The sequence below is a fragment of the Mandrillus leucophaeus genome, unplaced genomic scaffold, assembly GCF_000951045.1.
Source record: "Mandrillus leucophaeus isolate KB7577 unplaced genomic scaffold, Mleu.le_1.0 Scaffold282, whole genome shotgun sequence".
In the NCBI taxonomy this organism is placed as follows: Eukaryota; Metazoa; Chordata; class Mammalia; order Primates; family Cercopithecidae; genus Mandrillus; species Mandrillus leucophaeus.
Genome location: NW_012102943.1, coordinates 847,040 through 864,974, shown reverse-complemented (window position 1 = coordinate 864,974; position 17,935 = coordinate 847,040). Strand labels below are relative to the sequence as shown.

The window sequence follows — 17,935 nt, the reverse complement described above, 5'->3', positions numbered from 1 at the left end:
ACTGCAAGCTCCGCCTCCCGGGTTTACGCCATTCTCCTGCCTCAGCCTCCCGAGCAGCTGGGACTACAGGCGCCCGCCACCTCGCCCGGCTAGTTTTTTTGTATTTTTTAGTAGAGACGGGGTTTCACCGTGTTAGCCAGGATGGTCTCTATCTCCTGACCTTGTGATCCGCCCGCCTCGGCCTCCCAAAGTGCTGGGATTACAGGCTTGAGCCACCGCGCCCGGCCTTATTTGCCTTTTGTGTTTACTTTGGGAATAACCTGTTTGTTTCCATCCATTGACTATTTTAGGGGTGTATGTTTTTATATTTTCTTAGAAAACAATGAAGACTTTTCATATATCCATTGCAACACCATTTATTATGGTCCTTTCCTCTCTAGCTAAAATTGCTACCTTTATATGATGTTCCTCTATGCCCTTCAGTCTGTTCCTGATCCAGATCTATTCTGGTACCAGTTTTGTCTAATTATTTAGAAGATTCCTGATTTGGAATCTGTGTGTCTGTCATTACCCTTAGACCTGTCTTAATCACAGCTCCTACCTTATGGGCTTTCGTTGAGCAATACCTGAGTTAGAAAATAATGTAGAGAGTGCTTTGCACAGGGCCTGGCACTCAGGACGTGCTCAGTACATGTTAGATCTTGTGAACATTTCGATTAGTATCTGTCTTATCCTGCAGCCTCTTGACCCAGACACAAGTCCCGGATATGTGGCAGCTTTCAGCTCCCCTGCACCTCCTACCAAGTCTTTTCCTAGCAGAGTCATTGTATTTCCATTACTGTTCCTCAGGCGATAGGGGGTCAAGCCCTGTACCCTTGGATCTGGGCCAAAGGATGGAATCATTCCCTATATATGGACACTGGACTGTTTCTCTGCCAGGGTCACACACATTTATTTGTGTGCTCCCTCTACTGAATCTGGAGTGTGGGCTTTCCTGGTAGGCCATCCGCCATGCTCCCTCTGCTGCCATCACCATGCAACCACTAATGGCGTTTCCAGGGACGGGGCTATGCAACTGACTTGGAAACAAGCAGCTGGCAAACCCCCTCTTCTGCCCTCAGCCTGCTTTTCCTGGCTTCTTCACAAATCATTAAGATGGGTTTTACTCCCTACTCTTCTTTTCCATTGCCTCATTACCTGTCATAAATTTGGGCCTACATAATCTCCTCTGTCTTTACTGTCACTTGTGCTTAGTAAAAATTGGCCTCAGATCCCCTCTGCTCCTTCTCTTTCCCCAATTTATTTATTTATTTATTTATTTATTTATTTATTTATTTAATTTTATTTGAGATGGAGTTTCACTCTGTTGCCTAGACCGGAGTGTAGTGGCACAATCTTGGCTCATTGCAACCTCCACCTCCTGGGTTCAAGGGATTCTCCTGTGTCAGCCTCCAGAGTAACTGGGATTATAGGTGTGCGCTACCACGCCTGGCTAATTTTTGTATTTTTAGTAGAGATGGGGTTTCATCATATTGGCCAGGCTGGTCTCGAACTCCTGACCTCAGGTGATCCGCCTGCCTTGGCGTCCCAAAGTGCTGGGATTACAGGAGTGAGCCACCACGCCTGGCCCCCAATATTTCTTTTCTCTCTCTCTATATATATTTGGTTCAGTTCTTTTTTCAGATATGTGCATATCAACTATTAGATGAAAGCTCTTCTGACCACTTGCTGGGGAGAAGAGACGATGAGGCACAAAGGGTCTCAGGAAAGGTTGCAACTTGCCCCAGGTCACAAAGCTAGTTGTTAGCATGGACAAAGCTGGTGTGTTTATCTTGGGGTTTGTTTCCTGAGCTTTTACTGGCAGGGAGGTAGACTTAGTGCTTGGTGTATTTGCAGGGGAGGGGAGAGGAGTGCTGCAGATTCAGTTCCAGAACTCTCCCCTTGCCCAGCAGACCCGCTTACGAGAGCTGCCCAGAACTAAGCTCTAGATGAGCCTGGAGCACTCTTGGGGTCCGTGGGGCTTCGACCCCTTGTTACACTGAGGCCCAGAGGAGAGTGACTGCCCAAACCCAAGAAAGCAGCTGCCATCCTCTCTTCCTCTGATCTTGCCGTAGTGAAATTTCTTTTATCAAAAGTCAATCTGCGACCTGGGTGGATTTGACCCCAGCTGCAATTTTTAAAAGTTAGATATCCCAGATTCCATGGCCATGGGTAAGACTGGAGCCTGCTCAGGAGCTCCCTTTTCTCTTTTGACTTGCTCCATGGGATCCGGCATAGCCACTGCCCAGCCCTCCCTCAAGTTCCAGCCTGTGGGACCCTGGTTTTCCCAACCTTGAGAATTGTAAATTGTCACTGTATTTGTCTTATTCCAGCCTTTCAGGCCTGATAACTTGGCTCCCCTAGCACCCAAAGTCATATACATGCCTGGGCTTGTTACTCTGCCTCGCTTCCTTTTCTGAGTCATGGTAGCAAATAGATTGAGAATCAGAAATGAGCCATCATTTGTAATTTCCAAATGGTAGGCGTGGCTGCTGCCTTAGAACCCTCTGTTGACTTCAGTTCAGTACACTTCTTGTGTCGTGCTGGTCCTGTGCTGGGGGTAGAAGTAGAGATGAGGGAGGCACTACCCCTTCTGGTAGATGCAGCCCTACAGGTTCCAGCCTGGTGGGAGGAGCGCTGGCAGGACTTGTCCCCCTACTGGCCTCCTCTGCTGCGTGCTCTCGCTCAGGGCATAACTGGTTCAAACATTCTCATTACGGTATTGGCGACACAAGGAGAGAGTATTGGCTAAGGAAAAAGGCAGGGCAGAAGTCACGAAGGAGGAAGCTTTTGATTTCAGGCACTGTGCGAAGTGCTGGTATTTCCCTCTCAATGGGACCTGTGAGAGAGGTAGGCACTCTAAAATATCCCATTTTTGAAGATGAGGTGAGGCTGAGGTTCACGCCTGTAATCCCAGCACCTTGGGAGGCCGAGGCGGGTGGATCATTTGAAGTCAGGAGTTTGCGACCAGCCTGACCAACATGTTGAAACCCCATCTCTACTAAAAATACAAAAACATTAGCTAGGCATGGTAGCTCATGACTGTAATCTCAGCTACTCAGGAGGCTAAGACAGGAGAATCGCTTGAACCCAGGAAGCAGAGTTTGGAGTGAGCCAAAATCACACCACTATACGCCAGCCTGGGTGACAGAGTGAGACTCTGTCTCAAAAAAAAAAAAAAAAAGGTAAGGGGATGGCCACTGAGAGAGATTAAGCAACTCACCCAAGGGGACAATAAAACTAGGAAGTGGCAGAACTAGCATTCCAACCTAGGCCCTCTGACTTTTCCTAGGCAGCGGGGTAGAAGCAGGTTTGATGAGAGAGAGGAGGGCTGAGAGGGTGCTGTGTGGCCAGTGGTGGAGATAATGGGTATGTCTTAGCAGCAGATGAGGCCAGTGAGAGGAGCAATTTGAATTTGTCCACTCAGAACACAGGATGTGCTGACTTCTTTGTTCTTTCTGGGCCTGGAGGAAGGCAGGAAGGCAGCTAGTATCTCGACATCTGGGGCATCTGGAAGACTTGAGTCTGTGGCCTGGGAACCAGCCTGAGCCCAGCAGCCTCTGAGGATATAAGTGCCCATCCAGGATTTATCTCTTAGAAACAGAGCCCCAAATAAAGTGAGCCTAGAGGCTGGGATTCCTAGAATATTAGAATGTCAGAGCTGAAAGGGATCCTAAAAATGTGATTTCTTGCCATAACGCCGATAAGGAATCAGATATTTGAGAAAGCTAATTTCCTAGTACTCTTTCCTTAGAATTTTACCTTGATACCTTTGGTGGGTGATGGACATGGTTCTAAAGGACAACTCATTTGACACTAGAGGCAACTAATAACATGGTGACTGTTCAGCACGTGCCCGGCACAACTGGGACATCCACCATGAAATTCTGGCCACTTCCTCCTGGTCAGCTTCAACCTCCAAAACGGGAGCAAAGTCACGACAGCATGGAGGTGTGAAGTGTGCTCTAGAGCTTCTCACCCAGCTCGACTCCAGGCACAAGAGTCTTTTGTAGCTTTCCCAGCTGAGTCAGGGAGCCCCCTACTCCTTGCGGTAGCTCCATCTGTTGTAGCCTAGCTACAATTTTATACCAGTCCCAAGGTGATCTTTCTATACATTCCTGTTGTTCTTCATTCTGTCTTCTGTGGCTGTAGAGAGAAAATGTGACCCAGGAGCAGCCAGTTGGGTTCATTTTGGTAACCAACTCATCAGTTGGTAGTAACTACCTGAAGTCCTATGCAGAAAAGGATTCTGGGGCCAAGACTGGGCTCAGAAGGGAAGCCCAGGAAACAATGCCACAGTTAACCAATTAGCAGTTAGATGACAAGTGCATTTCAATGCAAGTGTTAGAGTCAATCAATGGGTAGTGACCACCTAAATAATTCTAAGACTATGGACTGGTCATGATGGCTCACACCTATAATCCCAGCACTTTGGGAGTCCTGTAATCCCAGCACTTTGGGAGGCGAGGTGGAAGGATTGCTTGAGGCCAGGAGTTCCAGACCAGCCTGGGCAACAAAGTGAGACCCCATCTCTACAAAAAATACAGAGTGAGCTGGGTGTGGTGGCATGTGCCTGCCTGTGTTTCCCAACTACATGGGAGGCTGAGGCAGGAGGATCAGCTGAGCCCAGGAGGTTGAGGCTGCAGTGAGTGCAGTGAGCCATGATACAAAAAAAAAGGAATCCTAAGTCTATGTATAGTTCAGTGTAGGGGGAAAATTCACATTTGATTATTAATGTCTGCCATGGGCACAATAATACACTATACTCACACATGGGCCACAGTGTTGCCATTCCTGGAACAGACTGTCTCTAAGATCTCATCCAGTTAAAAATTCTTTGATTAAACTATATTGCTGCTTTTTTGAAGAGACAGAAGAGCTGGTATGTTTGCCCTAGAATTTATACTTATAACCTTTTTCAAACCTTTTTTTTTTTTTTTTTACCAGGTGGAGTTAGTTCTGGAGAAGGAAGTGGCTGGCCTCTGGATCAAGATCCCATGCACAGACTACATTGGCAGCTGTACCTTTGAAGACTTCTGTGATGTACTTGACATGTTAATTCCTACTGGGGAGCCCTGCCCAGAGCCCCTGCGTACCTATGGGCTTCCTTGCCACTGTCCCTTCAAAGAAGTAAGTACTTAGGGAGGAGAGAGCGTTACCCCTGTGGCTAAAGAGATGGGGTTTGGAGAGAAGGGTCTTTGCATTCTCCTCCTGCAGATCTGCATGTCTCTGGATTTGTAAGCCAGTGTGACCTATCAGGAATCACTTATCTTTCGGGAGCCTCAGTTATCCATCTATGAAATGGGAGACTTGAACTTAGACGTGATCTTCAGGGCCCTTTTCCCATAATAATCCATGCTGTACAGTGCTATGGCAGTCTGTAATCTTGTGTGGTGGTTTTGAGAATGGGAAGAGGGGTGGTAGTTCATGGCTACAATCCTAGCAGTGGCTCTAGGAGAAAGACCCCATCAGTAGGCTCCCACTGACTGGCTGTCCACTGGCTTTCCCACAGGGAACCTACTCACTGCCCAAGAGCGAATTCGTTGTGCCTCACCTGGAGCTGCCCAGTTGGCTCACCACTGGGAACTACCGCATAGAGAGCATCCTGAGCAACCGTGGGAAGCGTCTGGGCTGCATCAAGATCGCTGCCTCTCTAAAGGGCGTATAACGTGGCATCTGCCACAGCAGAATGGAGCAGTGTGAGGAAGGTCCCTTTTCCTCTGTTTTGTGTTTGCCAAGGCCAAACTCCCCCTCTCTGCCCCCTTTAATCCTCTTTCTACAATGAGTCCGCTACGCTCACTGAAAATCATTTTGTGCCACTTACATTTTAGGCTGGGACAAGCAGCCCTGACCTAAGGGAGGATGAGTTGGGCAGTTCTTGATAGCCCGGGGCATCTGCAGGGCTGACCACGTTACTCATCCCGGTTAACATTCGCTCTTTCTCTCTAAAGAGCCTTGTTCATTTCCAAAGCAGTTAAGGAATGGGAACCAGAGTGTTTTAGGACCTGAAGAATCTTTATGACTTTCTCTCTCACTCTTTTTTTTTTTTGTCACTAAGTTAAAAGCAGAGTGAGAGTATTAACGTTTTTGTTCTCCTCCAACCCCCTGTTACAATGAAGGGGCGAAAGTATTTGCTCTTAGTCTATTCCTCCCTTAACTTCTGTGACTAATTTTAATTTCCTTTCTAGATTTGCCCAATTAATACTAGGGTGCAGTGTATCCTGGAGAGGTAGGGTCGGGGGGAGGAATCCCTTGGGGGAGATATTAGGGGTGCTCCGTTGTTTACAAACTCAGGTACCCGCAGGGCTTAGCAAGAGACTTAAATGAGTGACAAGAACCATGAGAAACAAGTTGCTTCCAGGCTTGATTTCGACTTTTCCCTTTTTTTTTGGAGACAGAATCTCACTTTGTCACCAGGCTGGAGTGCAGTGGTGTAATCTCGGCTCACTGCAACCTCCGCCTCCTGGGTTCAAGCGATTCTCCTGCCTCAGCCTCCCAAGTAGCTTGGACTACAGGCGCCCACCATCACGCCTGGCTAATTTTTGTATTTTTAGTAGAGATGGGGTGTCACCGTGCTGGTCAGGATGGTCTCGATCTCTTGACCTCGTGGTCTGCTCACTTGGCCTTGGAAAGTGCTGAATTACAGTTGTGAGCCACTACACCCAGCTGATTTTTCCTTTTTGAGTAAAGGTACTATTACGATGTAAATATTTCTTATACAGAAAGTCACAGCACATGTGCCCATTGATACAAGGCCTCTGAGGCCTGGTCTCCAGTTGGAAATATAATTAAGGGTGACAAGGACTGGAGTAAGTTGGAGAGTGCATAGCGAGTCTGTGAAGACAACTGCTACCTAGCTATGACCAGTCAGTGCCACGTAAGAATGGTGTGGGCCCAGTATTGCCAGATACTGGCAATATTCCAGCCTGGTGACAGAGTGAGACTCTTGTCTCAAAAAAAAAGTTTCATCGTTTACTCCTAGAGAAGCCAAAAATCCAGATTTGTATATGAAATCTTACCATTTTAAAAGATTGGCAGCTAATGATTTTTTTAAAAAGCTGTGCAGTGTGATGTATCCCAAACGGACTGGCTCATGGGTGGCCACTTCACAACCTCTGATCTCAGACCGTGCATGCTTTGTCTTCTTAAGACAACTCCTGTGGCACCATTTCTCCCTCCACAGGGCCAAAGCCATAGAGTCCGGTCCCAAGGAGAAGGCACTTCCAGTGCTAGGAGAGGTATGGACAGCCTCTCACCTGTGAGCTGTGGCTGCCTCAGTCTCAGAGTCCTGTCGGCTGAATGAGGCAGATGGGAAAGAGTTAGCTTCACCAGCAGCTGCTTTTGGAGCAGGGGTCCAAGGAAGAGAGGGTGGCCTCGACATCAAACTGCCTGGATTTTTCTACCACCCTGTTACACCATAACAACTTCTGAACCACACACCAGCCCTGAGTTCTGGGCTCATCTGAAGCCTGGAATAGCAATAAATCTTTTTAACTTGCTGACAGTTTCTCCCTTGCTTTGGTTCCAGATTTCACTGATCACATTTCAAAAGTGTTTTTGGGGTGGGGCTCTTTTGGTTGGAAGGGTTTGTTGGAACGGTACAGGTGAGCCGAGGCGATTCCAGGGACGGACCCTTCTGCTTATGTCGCAGGAGCTTGCTTGTTGTCTCTGCTTCATCGCCATCCTGTTCCCTCGTTTGCTATTTTGCTTTCCATCACATCATGACTGCGGAGAGTGAAAATCACCTGGTGACTATTGAACAGGCCCCAGAGACAAAATCTTTTTATCTGAGGAATTTAAAAGGGAGCAAAGACCACCTGGTGACTATCAAACAGGCCATGCAGAGGCAAAACTCCTTATCTGGGGAAAATAAGAAGTAATTAGACTTTCCTATTATCTAAAGCAGGCATCTGGTTCCAGATTTCTTGTCCCCGAAAAAAACCTTACAAGTAACTAAAATTTCTGGCCGGGTGCCGTGGCTCATGCCTGTAATCCCAACACTTTGGGAGGCCGAGGCGGGTGGATCATGAGGTCAGGAGATCGAGACCATCCTGGTTAACACGGTGAAACCCCGTCTCTACTAAAAATACAAAAAAAAAAAAAAAAAAATTAGCTGGGCATGGTGGCGGGTGCCTGTAGTCCCAGCTACTCTGGAGGCTGAGGCAGGAGAATGGCGTGAACCCGGGAGGTGGAGCTTGCAGTGAGCCGAGATCGCGCCACTGCATTCCAGCCTGGGTGACGGAGACTCTGTCAAAAAAAAAAAAAAAAAAAGTAATTAAAATTTCTGTACATCTCCGGAATGCGATGCTGAAACTGACTGTGCAACCCCAAGGTCCCGCTTTAAGGTCCATAAATATCCCTAAGGAAAAATCCACCATGGTATGCTCAGTCCTCTCACCAGGGTGCCCCACCGCAGTCTTCTATCCCGGCCCACGGGATCGTCACTGCAGGCCCTGGAAGAGGGGGTGGGAATTTGGGGAACAAGAGATACGAGAAATGGAGACAAGACAGTGCTCTGATCAAGTCTCTTTTAATGGCGGTAATGCAGTGCCTTATATACACTTGGAGGGGAAGGGGTTGGGCCAAGGCGAAAATGATCTCATCGCGGAGGGTGTGGCCAGGTAGGTATTGGTAGCGTGGTCGAACGTCATGTGACGCCTGCGCTGTCAGGTAGCAATTTTCACGGGCGCGGGAAAAATGGGTGAAGAAGAAGCAGGAAGAGCGCCATCTTTTATGAGGTATTAATACAGGGGAAAAGGCAAAGATAGGGAGGAGGTGTAAGGTGGAAATGAATAAAGCTCAGGCGTTTTTAATCGTCAATTATTATTCGCTATGGCCGGGGCGTGCAGCTCCGGACAGTCTTCTGCAGCATTCTTCCTTTCTAATACCTTTCCTTTTTCAAACCTATACTGTTGTTGGTGAATTATTTTTACCCACCCACGAGTTGACCAATTCTCAATGCTGGGGCTCTGACACTTCGCCTGGCGATGACCTTCACAGCTGTTTCTCTCTGTTGGATCTTCCAGCCTTATTCTCAACAGTTGCTTTTTAGTTCACATTCTTCACCGAATCTCAGTAGCTCAGTTAATCTTTTTATGTCTGCTCTGCTCTTGAGTCATATGTTCCTTGAAGTTTCTTAGGGGTGGGGGATGAAGAGTTAAAGGTGGCATCTTCAAGCGCAGGTCAAAGCAGACTTTTTAATAAATGGTGCTGAGCCAACTGGAAAGCCACTTGGAGAAAGCTGAGGTTAGACCTGTACTTCACACCATATGCAAGAATGAACTCCAAGTGGATCCAGGATCCAAATGAAAGAAAATGAAGCCATGTAAATACAGAAGGAAACGTGGTGGAAATATCCAGTGGCAACAAAATATTGACACATTTGACTACATAAAGAGAAAAAAAATGCTTGGTAAAAACACAATAAAATCAAATGACTGGGAGAAAAATTTATCCAGCCTATATCACAGACAAATAGTTAGTATTCTTACTATATAAGGAATTAAAAATTAAGGGACAAAGGACCAAAAACTTGATAGAAAAACTGGGAAAAGACATGAGCATACACACTCATGTAAAGATATAAAATGGCTCTTTAAAATGAAATATTCGAACTAACTTGTTAGAGAAATGTAAATTGAGATAATATTGAGATACCATTTATCATCTCAGACTGGTGAAAGAAAGAACAACACATTCTGTTAGGCAAGGCTATAGGGAAACACACTGTCATCACTGTTGGTGGGAATGCAAACTAGTATGACTTTTCTGGAGGGGAATTTGTCAGTACTTAACAAATTGCAGAAGCATTTACCCTTTGACACAACTATTTCCACTGTGGGAATTTCCCTTGAAGATGTACCTCCAACAGTACAAACATACGGATGCACAAGATTACTCATTGCAGCACTGTGACTGCAAATATTGGAAGCAAAGTCATGTTCATATACACGAGAAAGGCTGAGTAAACCATGGCACCATGGCATATCCACATGGAATATTACTGAGCTGTAAAAAAAAAAAAAAAAATGAAGATCTTTATGAATCGGTATAGAGTTATTTTCAAGATACATTAAATGCAAAAAGCAAAGTACAAAAAATAGAATGTGGTACTTTTTATGTAAGAAAGAAGGAGATGTAAGAACATGTATCTGCTTGTTTATGCAAAGTAAATAAGGAAAGATTGGCCAGAAAGTAATGAGCTCTATGGATGGTAGGTGGGTGTAGAGTAGAAAGAAAGGAGAAATCATAATGGTATAAAGGAGGCAGGGATGGAACACTGCCAGGTGTATCTGAGTATATTTTGTTTAACTGTGACTCTTAGAGCCATAGTAATGTTTCTCATGCCCCCCCAAAGTAATTAAAGTCAACCAGGATATGAGGAGAGTTCAAAATGAAATACAAACAGTAACAGATGAACTTAACTGTATTTCAAATGCGTAATACAACCACATTGAAGGAGGTGGGCAAGAAAAATAAGAAGTGATAGCATTTTGATGGGATACTTGAAAAAGAAAAGGAACAGTACACAAATACCGGAGTCTAGTTAGCAAATTTTTCACAGAAGCAAAAATTAGCAATTCAGAAAGTCCTTTACGTGTATGTTAGAATTGGGAAAATAAATATATGATAGGTAACGACAACATGGGGGACATATTGAAAGGACACAGGAAGCAAATTGAACATCCCTCAGTGGCTAAATCTTGGGCAATTTGAGCAATAAAATAATGACAATAATGGGTTATAGTCCACTGACTAAAAATACACTATAGAATCCCATACACAATGGAATCACAAATGTAGAAGGAACGATAGAAATAGAAGAAATGGCTGGGTGCGGTGGCTCACACCTGTAATCCCAGCACTTTGGGAGGCTAAGCCAGGTGGATCATCTGGGGTCAGGAGTTCAAGACCAGCCTGGCCAACATGACGAAACTCCTGTCTCTACTAAAAATACACAAAATTAGCCAGGTGTGGTGGTGCGCGCCTGTAATCCCAGCTACTCCAGAGGAAGGAGAATCACTTGAACTTGGGAGGTGGAGGTTGCAGTGAGCCGAGACCATGCCGCTGACCTCTAGCCTGGGCGACAGAGTGAGACTCCATCTCAAAAACAAACAAAAAAACACCATTAGGCAAACACCCTAGGAATGGTTGTTGCAGACAAACACCTATGAATGCCGAATTAGTGAATAGAAGTATGATGGGAAACAGGATTTTGCATGATTTTAAGATCTCTTCACAAGGTACTAATTGCAAAGGGAAAAACAGTCACCATAGTGAAGAAACCTGACAGAAACCACCTTAACCAAGTGACCAAGTTAACATCACCACTAATAAGGCATACTGATACCACATACCTTCCAGTATGATGCACTGAGAAGGGCACAATGTCACTTCTGCGGAATTGTCGGAAATGTGCAGTCTCAGTGCAATCATGAGAAAAGATCAGACAAGCCCAAACTGAGAGACACTCTACAAAATAATTGGCCAGTACGTTTTGAAAGTGCCAAGGCCGTGAACAATAAGGAAAGACTGAGGAACAGTCATGAACTAGAAGAGAATAAAGAAATATGATAACTAAATGCATTGTGAGATTCCCGATTTGGATGCTGGATTAGAAAAAGAACCAGAAATAGGATTTCATCAATGTCAGTTATTTGGTTTTGATCATTGTACTGTGGTTATGTAAGATGTTAACATTAGTAAGAGCTGGGTGAAGGATACATGGAAACTATTATTTTTGCCACCCTTTGAAAGTCGAATGTTTTTCAAAATAAAAAGTTTTAAAGATATATTGCTGAAGTTTTCATTTTGAGAAACAAAAAATATGAACCTTGCATTAGTCAGGGTTCTGTAGAGGGACAGAACTAATGGAACTAACAAAAATATATATAAAGAGGAGTTTATTAACTCACTTGATCACAAGGTCCTACGATAGGCCATCTGCAGGCTGAAGAGCAAGGACAGCCTGCCCGAGTTCTAAAACTGAAGAGCTTGGAGTTTGATGTTTGAGGGCAGGAAGCATTCAGCACGGGAGAAAGACGTAGGCCGGGAGGCTAGGCCAGTCTCTCTTTTCACATTTTTCTACCTGCTTTATATTCTGGCCACGCTGGCAGCTGATTAGACTGTGCCCGCCCAGATTGAGAGTGGGTCTGCCTTTCCCAGCCCGCTGACTCAAACGTTAATCTCCTTTGGCAACCGCCTCACAGACATACCCAGGATCAATACTTTGTATCCAATCACGTTGACACTCAGTATTAACCATCACAAACCTGCTGTCATGTAACTGCAGTACAGGAGAAGGGGGTGAACATTTATGCAGAATCTGGGTTAGTGGCTGAGGTCAGAAAGGGTTTTCCTGAGGAAGTGATAGCTGAGATCTGGAAAATGAGGAGGAATTAAGCCGGTGAAGAGAGGGGAGAAGAGCGTAGATGGAGGCCCAGCAGCAATGGGAAGCATGGTGCATTTGGGAACTGGACAAAGGCTGGCTGGTGTGGCTGGAAGGAAAGGGTGTAACTGGGGCAAGAAGAAACTGGAAAGGTGGGGAGAAGCCTTTTGGTTCACCTATGTCTCCCTGACCAGGAAGCCAGCTTCCTAAGTTTGAGTCCACCTGAGAATGTTCCTTTGAGAGAGTCTATCTTGCCAAATAAATTTCACTTCCAATTGGGGTTGGCATGCCAGGGAGATGTTCTGCCCCCCAGCCCCTTTTTCTTCCTGTTTGAACTCAGATCTGGGAATTGCTGAAGGAGCTCCTTTGTGGGTTTGAGTCAGGCACAGCGTGGGCATGGCGGATAACAAGACTTGTAGATCCTTAGAGAGCTGCCTGTCAGTTCCATTCCCAGGCCACTGTGGCTTATAAACCACTGCACTTATGCACTGACTTATATCACCTGGTAGCCAACTCTTAACTCTTAATGCTTCACCTTCACGTGGGTGACTTCCCCAGCCCAGCACATGCAGGGCTTATGTGCTTAGCAATCTCAGTTTGTGCTCCTTAGCAATCTCAACTCTCCCATTTTTTTCCAATGGCCTTGTTTTTCATTTTTTTTGAGACAGAGTCTCACTCTTGTTGACTAGGTTGGAGTGCAATGGCATGATCTTGGCTCACTGCACCCTTTGCCTCCCAGGTTCAAGCGATTCTCCTGCCTAAGCCTCCCGAGTAGCTGGGATTATAGGTGCCTCCCACCATGCCTGGCTAATTTTTGTATTTTTAGTAGAGACGGTGTTTCACCATGTTGGCTAGGCTGGTCTCGAACTCCTGACCTCAGGTGATCCACCCACCTCAGCCTCCCAAAGTGCTGGGACTACAGGTGTGAGCCACTGTGCCTGGCCTCCAATGGCCTTGTTGAAGATCTGAATTCAGCTTCTTCTTAAACTGATTGATTTTACGTATCATTCCCTTTATGCCCCAACCATTGTCCAGCTCAGTCATGTTGAGATAAATCACCGTTGTCCAGTAGAGAAGTGCAGTGGGAATTGATTCCGAAGGTCCCGGGGGACCTTCCCACATTCTTTGTATCCTTCTAGATCTCTCTGTTCCAACTCTTAGGTCCCAGTTTTTGCCAAAGAAGCATGTGGCAGCAGAGAATCCCGCCTATGTTGCAGAACTAGAATGACCAGTTTGGGTCCTATCGGTGCTGACTGCCATCAGAAAGTGTTTTCTGTACCAGTTACATGGTGACCTCTTATCTGATAGCTTACCTCCCTTATCTGATTTTTGTATATTGCTCTATTCTGCATCCAGACCTTTGTTCCAGGCTTGGCTATCTATCATCTGTAGATCGTATCATGTATGAGAAGCAGAAATCCTTGCATTCCCTTTTTTTCCCAGAGGTTCTTTTGCAACCCAGGGTCTACATACTTCATGAGGTTTGTGATTGTTTCGGAAACTGCATGCAAAACTTATGCATATATGTGAATTTTATAGAAGGAGGAGCCACAGCTTTTATTGGAATGTTGATGGGCTGCACGAGTCCCTGAAAGTCATAAACCACTGCCTTACCTCCATTTAATTGCTCCATATTCTACAGTAAGGTTTCCATATGTTTCTCAAAGCCTTTCCTTCTCCAAGTTCATGGTCTGGATCCCAAAAGAGCACAGACTTTATCTTGGCTGATAGCTTTCTATCTAGTGGTAGGATATTCTTCACTGCCTCTCCTTCATGATAACACAGCTACCTCACATCTCCTCTGAGAGGCTGTTGTTTGGCCTCTGACCATTGGTGAATGGACGATATGTTACAAAGGGGGAATGCTGCTAACTCCAGCTGAAATGCCTGTTATGCAGGTCATAATATCAATCATCTAATAGAAGGTGAAGTTGAAAATTGATACTCTACAAATATTCATTATGCTGTGGAGTTATACTTTCATTGGTGTTACAGTTTACAATGAAAAGCTTTTAGAAGGTGGCATTTCTACTAGAGTGAAACAAATCGTCATTAATACTTTCCCCCTTCAAATAAATTTTCTTTAGTTCTGAAATCAATACATTATTTTTTAAAAAAATGCAACAACACAGGCAAGCAAAAGAAAAATATAAAAATTTGACTGGGCACGGTGGCTCACGCCTGTAATCCCAGCACTTTGGGAGGCTGAGGCAGGTGGATCGCTTGAGCCCAGGGGCTTGAGATTAGCCTGGGCAGCATAGTGAGACCCTGTCTCTATTTTTAAAAAATATATAAATACATAAAAGAAAAAGTGTAAAATTTTACTCATAATTCAACCCACTTGGTGAAAATTCCTATGACAATGTGCTGAGTATTCAAAATTATTTGACTGTATGCATGTAACTGATTTAAAAAAAATGGAATCATGTTTCATATTCTATTTTTAACAGCTTTATTGAGGTATAATTGACGTATAATAAACGCCACATATTTGAAGTATCCAACTGATAAGTTTTGACACATGTACCATCCTGTGAAACCATCTTCACAATCAAGACAGTGAACATGTTATCCATCCCTTCCAAAAATTTCCTCATGCCCCTTTGTAATACCTCCCTCTCACCCATCTCATCTCCCACCGACCACTGAGCTGCTCTCTGTTACTACAGATTAGTTTTCATTTTCCAGGCTTTTATATGAATAGAATCATCCAGTTCATATTCTCTTTTTTGGTCTGGATTTTGTCATTCAGCATACTTAAAGATTCATACATTTTATTGTGTATTTCAACAGTTTGTTTCTGTTCCTTGCTAAGGAATATTCCATTGTATGGATACATCACAATTTGTTTATCCATTCTCCTGTTTATAGACATTTAGAGTATTTCCAACTTCTTTGCTTTTATAAGTAAAATTACCATGAATATTTTTGTACCAGTCTTTTTATGGATATATATTTCTTTTTTCTGGAGTGGAATAGTTGGATCATGTGGTAGGTATATGTTTACGTTTTAAAGAGACTACAAGATGTTTATCAAACTGATTGTAGTACTTTCTATCCACATAGCAGGGTGTGGAATTTCAGTTACTCCACCTGCTCACCAACACTAGCACGGCCAGTTTTTTGTGGTTGGTGGATAAGTTAATTTCTTTTACTCACTTTCAGAATATCAGAGTTGACAGAGTCCTTAATAATCCATTAGTCCAGCCCTTCACTTCATAGACTGAGAGATGGGGAGGAACTTGCCTGAGGGCCAGTAGGAAATCAGTGGTGGAGACAGTGGTTGGACAAAATTACTGCTGAGTTCTGTTTGTGTTCTTTCTGTGACTCTTCTACTTAGAATATCTAAATAGAAAATTCCCCTTGCCCAACATGCACTTTTCTTTTTTTTTTTTTTTTTTTTTGCGACAGAGTCTCACTCTGTCACCAGACTGTAGTGCAGTGGTGCGATCTCGGCTCATGGAAACCTCCGACTTCCTGGTTCAAATGATTCTCCTGCCTCAGCCTCCTGAGTAGCTGGGATTACAGGCACCTGCCACCACGCCCAACCGATTTTTGTATTTTTAATAGAGACGGGGTTTCATCATGTTGGCCAGGATGGTCTCAATCTCCTGACCTTGTGATCCGCCCATGTCAGCCTCCCAAAGTGTTGGGATTACAGGCGTGAGCCACCGCGCCCGGCCACACTTTTCTAAATCTGATGCTTTAAGAGCAGCTACTGCAGTGTGGAGAAAACATTACTTTTGTATTTATGCTTGGTCTCTGTTTCAAGGGTTCTTGGGGTAAGTGGCATCCCTTTTCCATAAAATGAGGCTGATAATATGAATAGTTGAATCTAATTTTGGTTCAGAGGTACAAAAGGCCATCCAAAAAATACAAAACAAAAAAGGTGTAACCTGAGAGACATCAGTGCTAACTTTTCTCATCTGCATTTCTCTTGGAAAGATAAAGAAGCCACTAATTAATATAGAGATGTTGGGATTTGATGAAGGTATATAACATCCACATGGAAGTCAAACTGGGGATGGGAAGAAGGGAGAGCTATTAGCGTAAAAACAGATAATTATGCATAGACACCTGTGGAGTTGGCCATGGAATGGTTGATGGGTTGGGTCAACTCATAGAGGGCTTGGTATGTCCCAAATATACACCCTAAAAGGCCCAGGATGCTAATCATGATGTCCTTGGCAAGGGTGACACAGCTCATGTCCTCAGAGTAAAAGATGACGATCTCCAGGAGGGCTGGGATGATGAGGGCCAGGGCGCTGCTGCTCACGGAGCCCACCAAGGAGATGACCAGGTCGAGGCGGGGGATGAGGATGGCTGAGACACCTGCAACGAAAGGAGAAATTTAGAATCACTGAATGTGCCTGCAAAGAGGCAGCTCAGAAACAAGCCATTGCTTTGGAGTCCTAGAATTTCACAGATACCTAAGCGACCACTTTGGAGAGGTGAGAGGGAGCCTACTGCAGGTTTGGAGAGGTCAGGCAACTCCCACCCCTGTCTTAACTACTAATACAGATGCTCTCCTTTTATATTTTATCTATTGGATTTTTTTTAATCTATAATCTTTATTGGAAGGGCTCCTCTACCACTCATCTCTTATAACTTCCTCACTGTAGAGATGGGGAAATCTAGAGCTCTAGAAGAAACAGGACTTATTCAAGGTCACACAGAGCTGAGATGAGAATCCACTGGGATGCCCGATCTAAGGTCCTTTTCACTCTACTATGCTGTCTCTCATGTGTAAGAAATAACTTGGTACACAGTAGGTGCTCAATAAGTGCTTGACTCTTGCCCAGGCTCAGAACCGACGTTTGTAGTATCTATGTAATACAGCTTTTGTCTAGAAGCAAGGATGGATAAAAAAAATGAGAGATGCTTCTGCTCTGTCCGAATGTCAACCACTTATTTTTCTTTTTCTCTCTTTTTTTTTTTTGTTGAGATGTAGTCTTATTCTGACGTCCAGGCTGGAGTGCAGTGGCGCAATCTCGGCTCACTGCAAGCTCCACCTCCCAGGCTCAAGTCATTCTCCTGCCTCAGCCTCCAGAGTAGCTGGGACTATCGGCGCCCTCCATGGCGCCCAATTAATTTTTTTGTATTTTTAGTAGAGACAGGGTTTCACCGTGTTGGCCAGGATGGTCTCCATCTCCTGACCTCGTGATCCGTCCACCTCGGCCTCCCAAAGTGCTGGGATTACAGGCGTGAGCCACCGCGCCCAACCTCAACCATTTATTTTTCTGTTCTTAATAGGATCATAGTAATGAAGCAGGCCATAAAACACGAAGAGAGCCTTAGCTATCCAACCCCCATCCCTCTCTTCTCTTCACACTCCTAAATTTCCATCTCTCATACACATGGTGAACACATAGTATCACAGATTTTCCAAGGGAGTCCAATTTCAATAATGTTTGAATGAGTAAATATATAATTTATATGATTTAATTTTATGCAAATCTATTATTTTAAAACAATTATTACATTGATGTATAATATATGTACATAGTTTTGGGGTACGTGTGATAATTCAATATATTTATATAATTAGTAAAGATCAAATCAGTGTAG

General features: G+C 44.5%; 2 protein-coding genes across 2 annotated transcripts in view; one reads left to right on the top strand and one right to left on the bottom strand.

Annotated features, from left to right (window-relative positions):
• GM2A (GM2 ganglioside activator) overlaps positions 1 to 9,408 on the top strand; it is an 18,585-nt gene extending 9,177 nt beyond the window's left edge. Inside the window, exons 3-5 of the mRNA XM_011985304.1 lie at positions 4,927 to 5,109; positions 5,492 to 5,678; positions 9,162 to 9,408. Coding sequence (XP_011840694.1) covers positions 4,927 to 5,109; positions 5,492 to 5,647 — 339 coding nt within the window. The 3' untranslated portion in view covers positions 5,648 to 5,678; positions 9,162 to 9,408. The remainder of the gene's footprint in view (positions 1 to 4,926; positions 5,110 to 5,491; positions 5,679 to 9,161) is intronic.
• A 6,784-nt stretch (positions 9,409 to 16,192) lies between these two features.
• SLC36A3 (solute carrier family 36, member 3) overlaps positions 16,193 to 17,935 on the bottom strand; it is a 27,036-nt gene continuing 25,293 nt past the window's right edge. Inside the window, exon 10 of the mRNA XM_011985303.1 lies at positions 16,193 to 16,699. Coding sequence (XP_011840693.1) covers positions 16,431 to 16,699 — 269 coding nt within the window. The 3' untranslated portion in view covers positions 16,193 to 16,430. The remainder of the gene's footprint in view (positions 16,700 to 17,935) is intronic.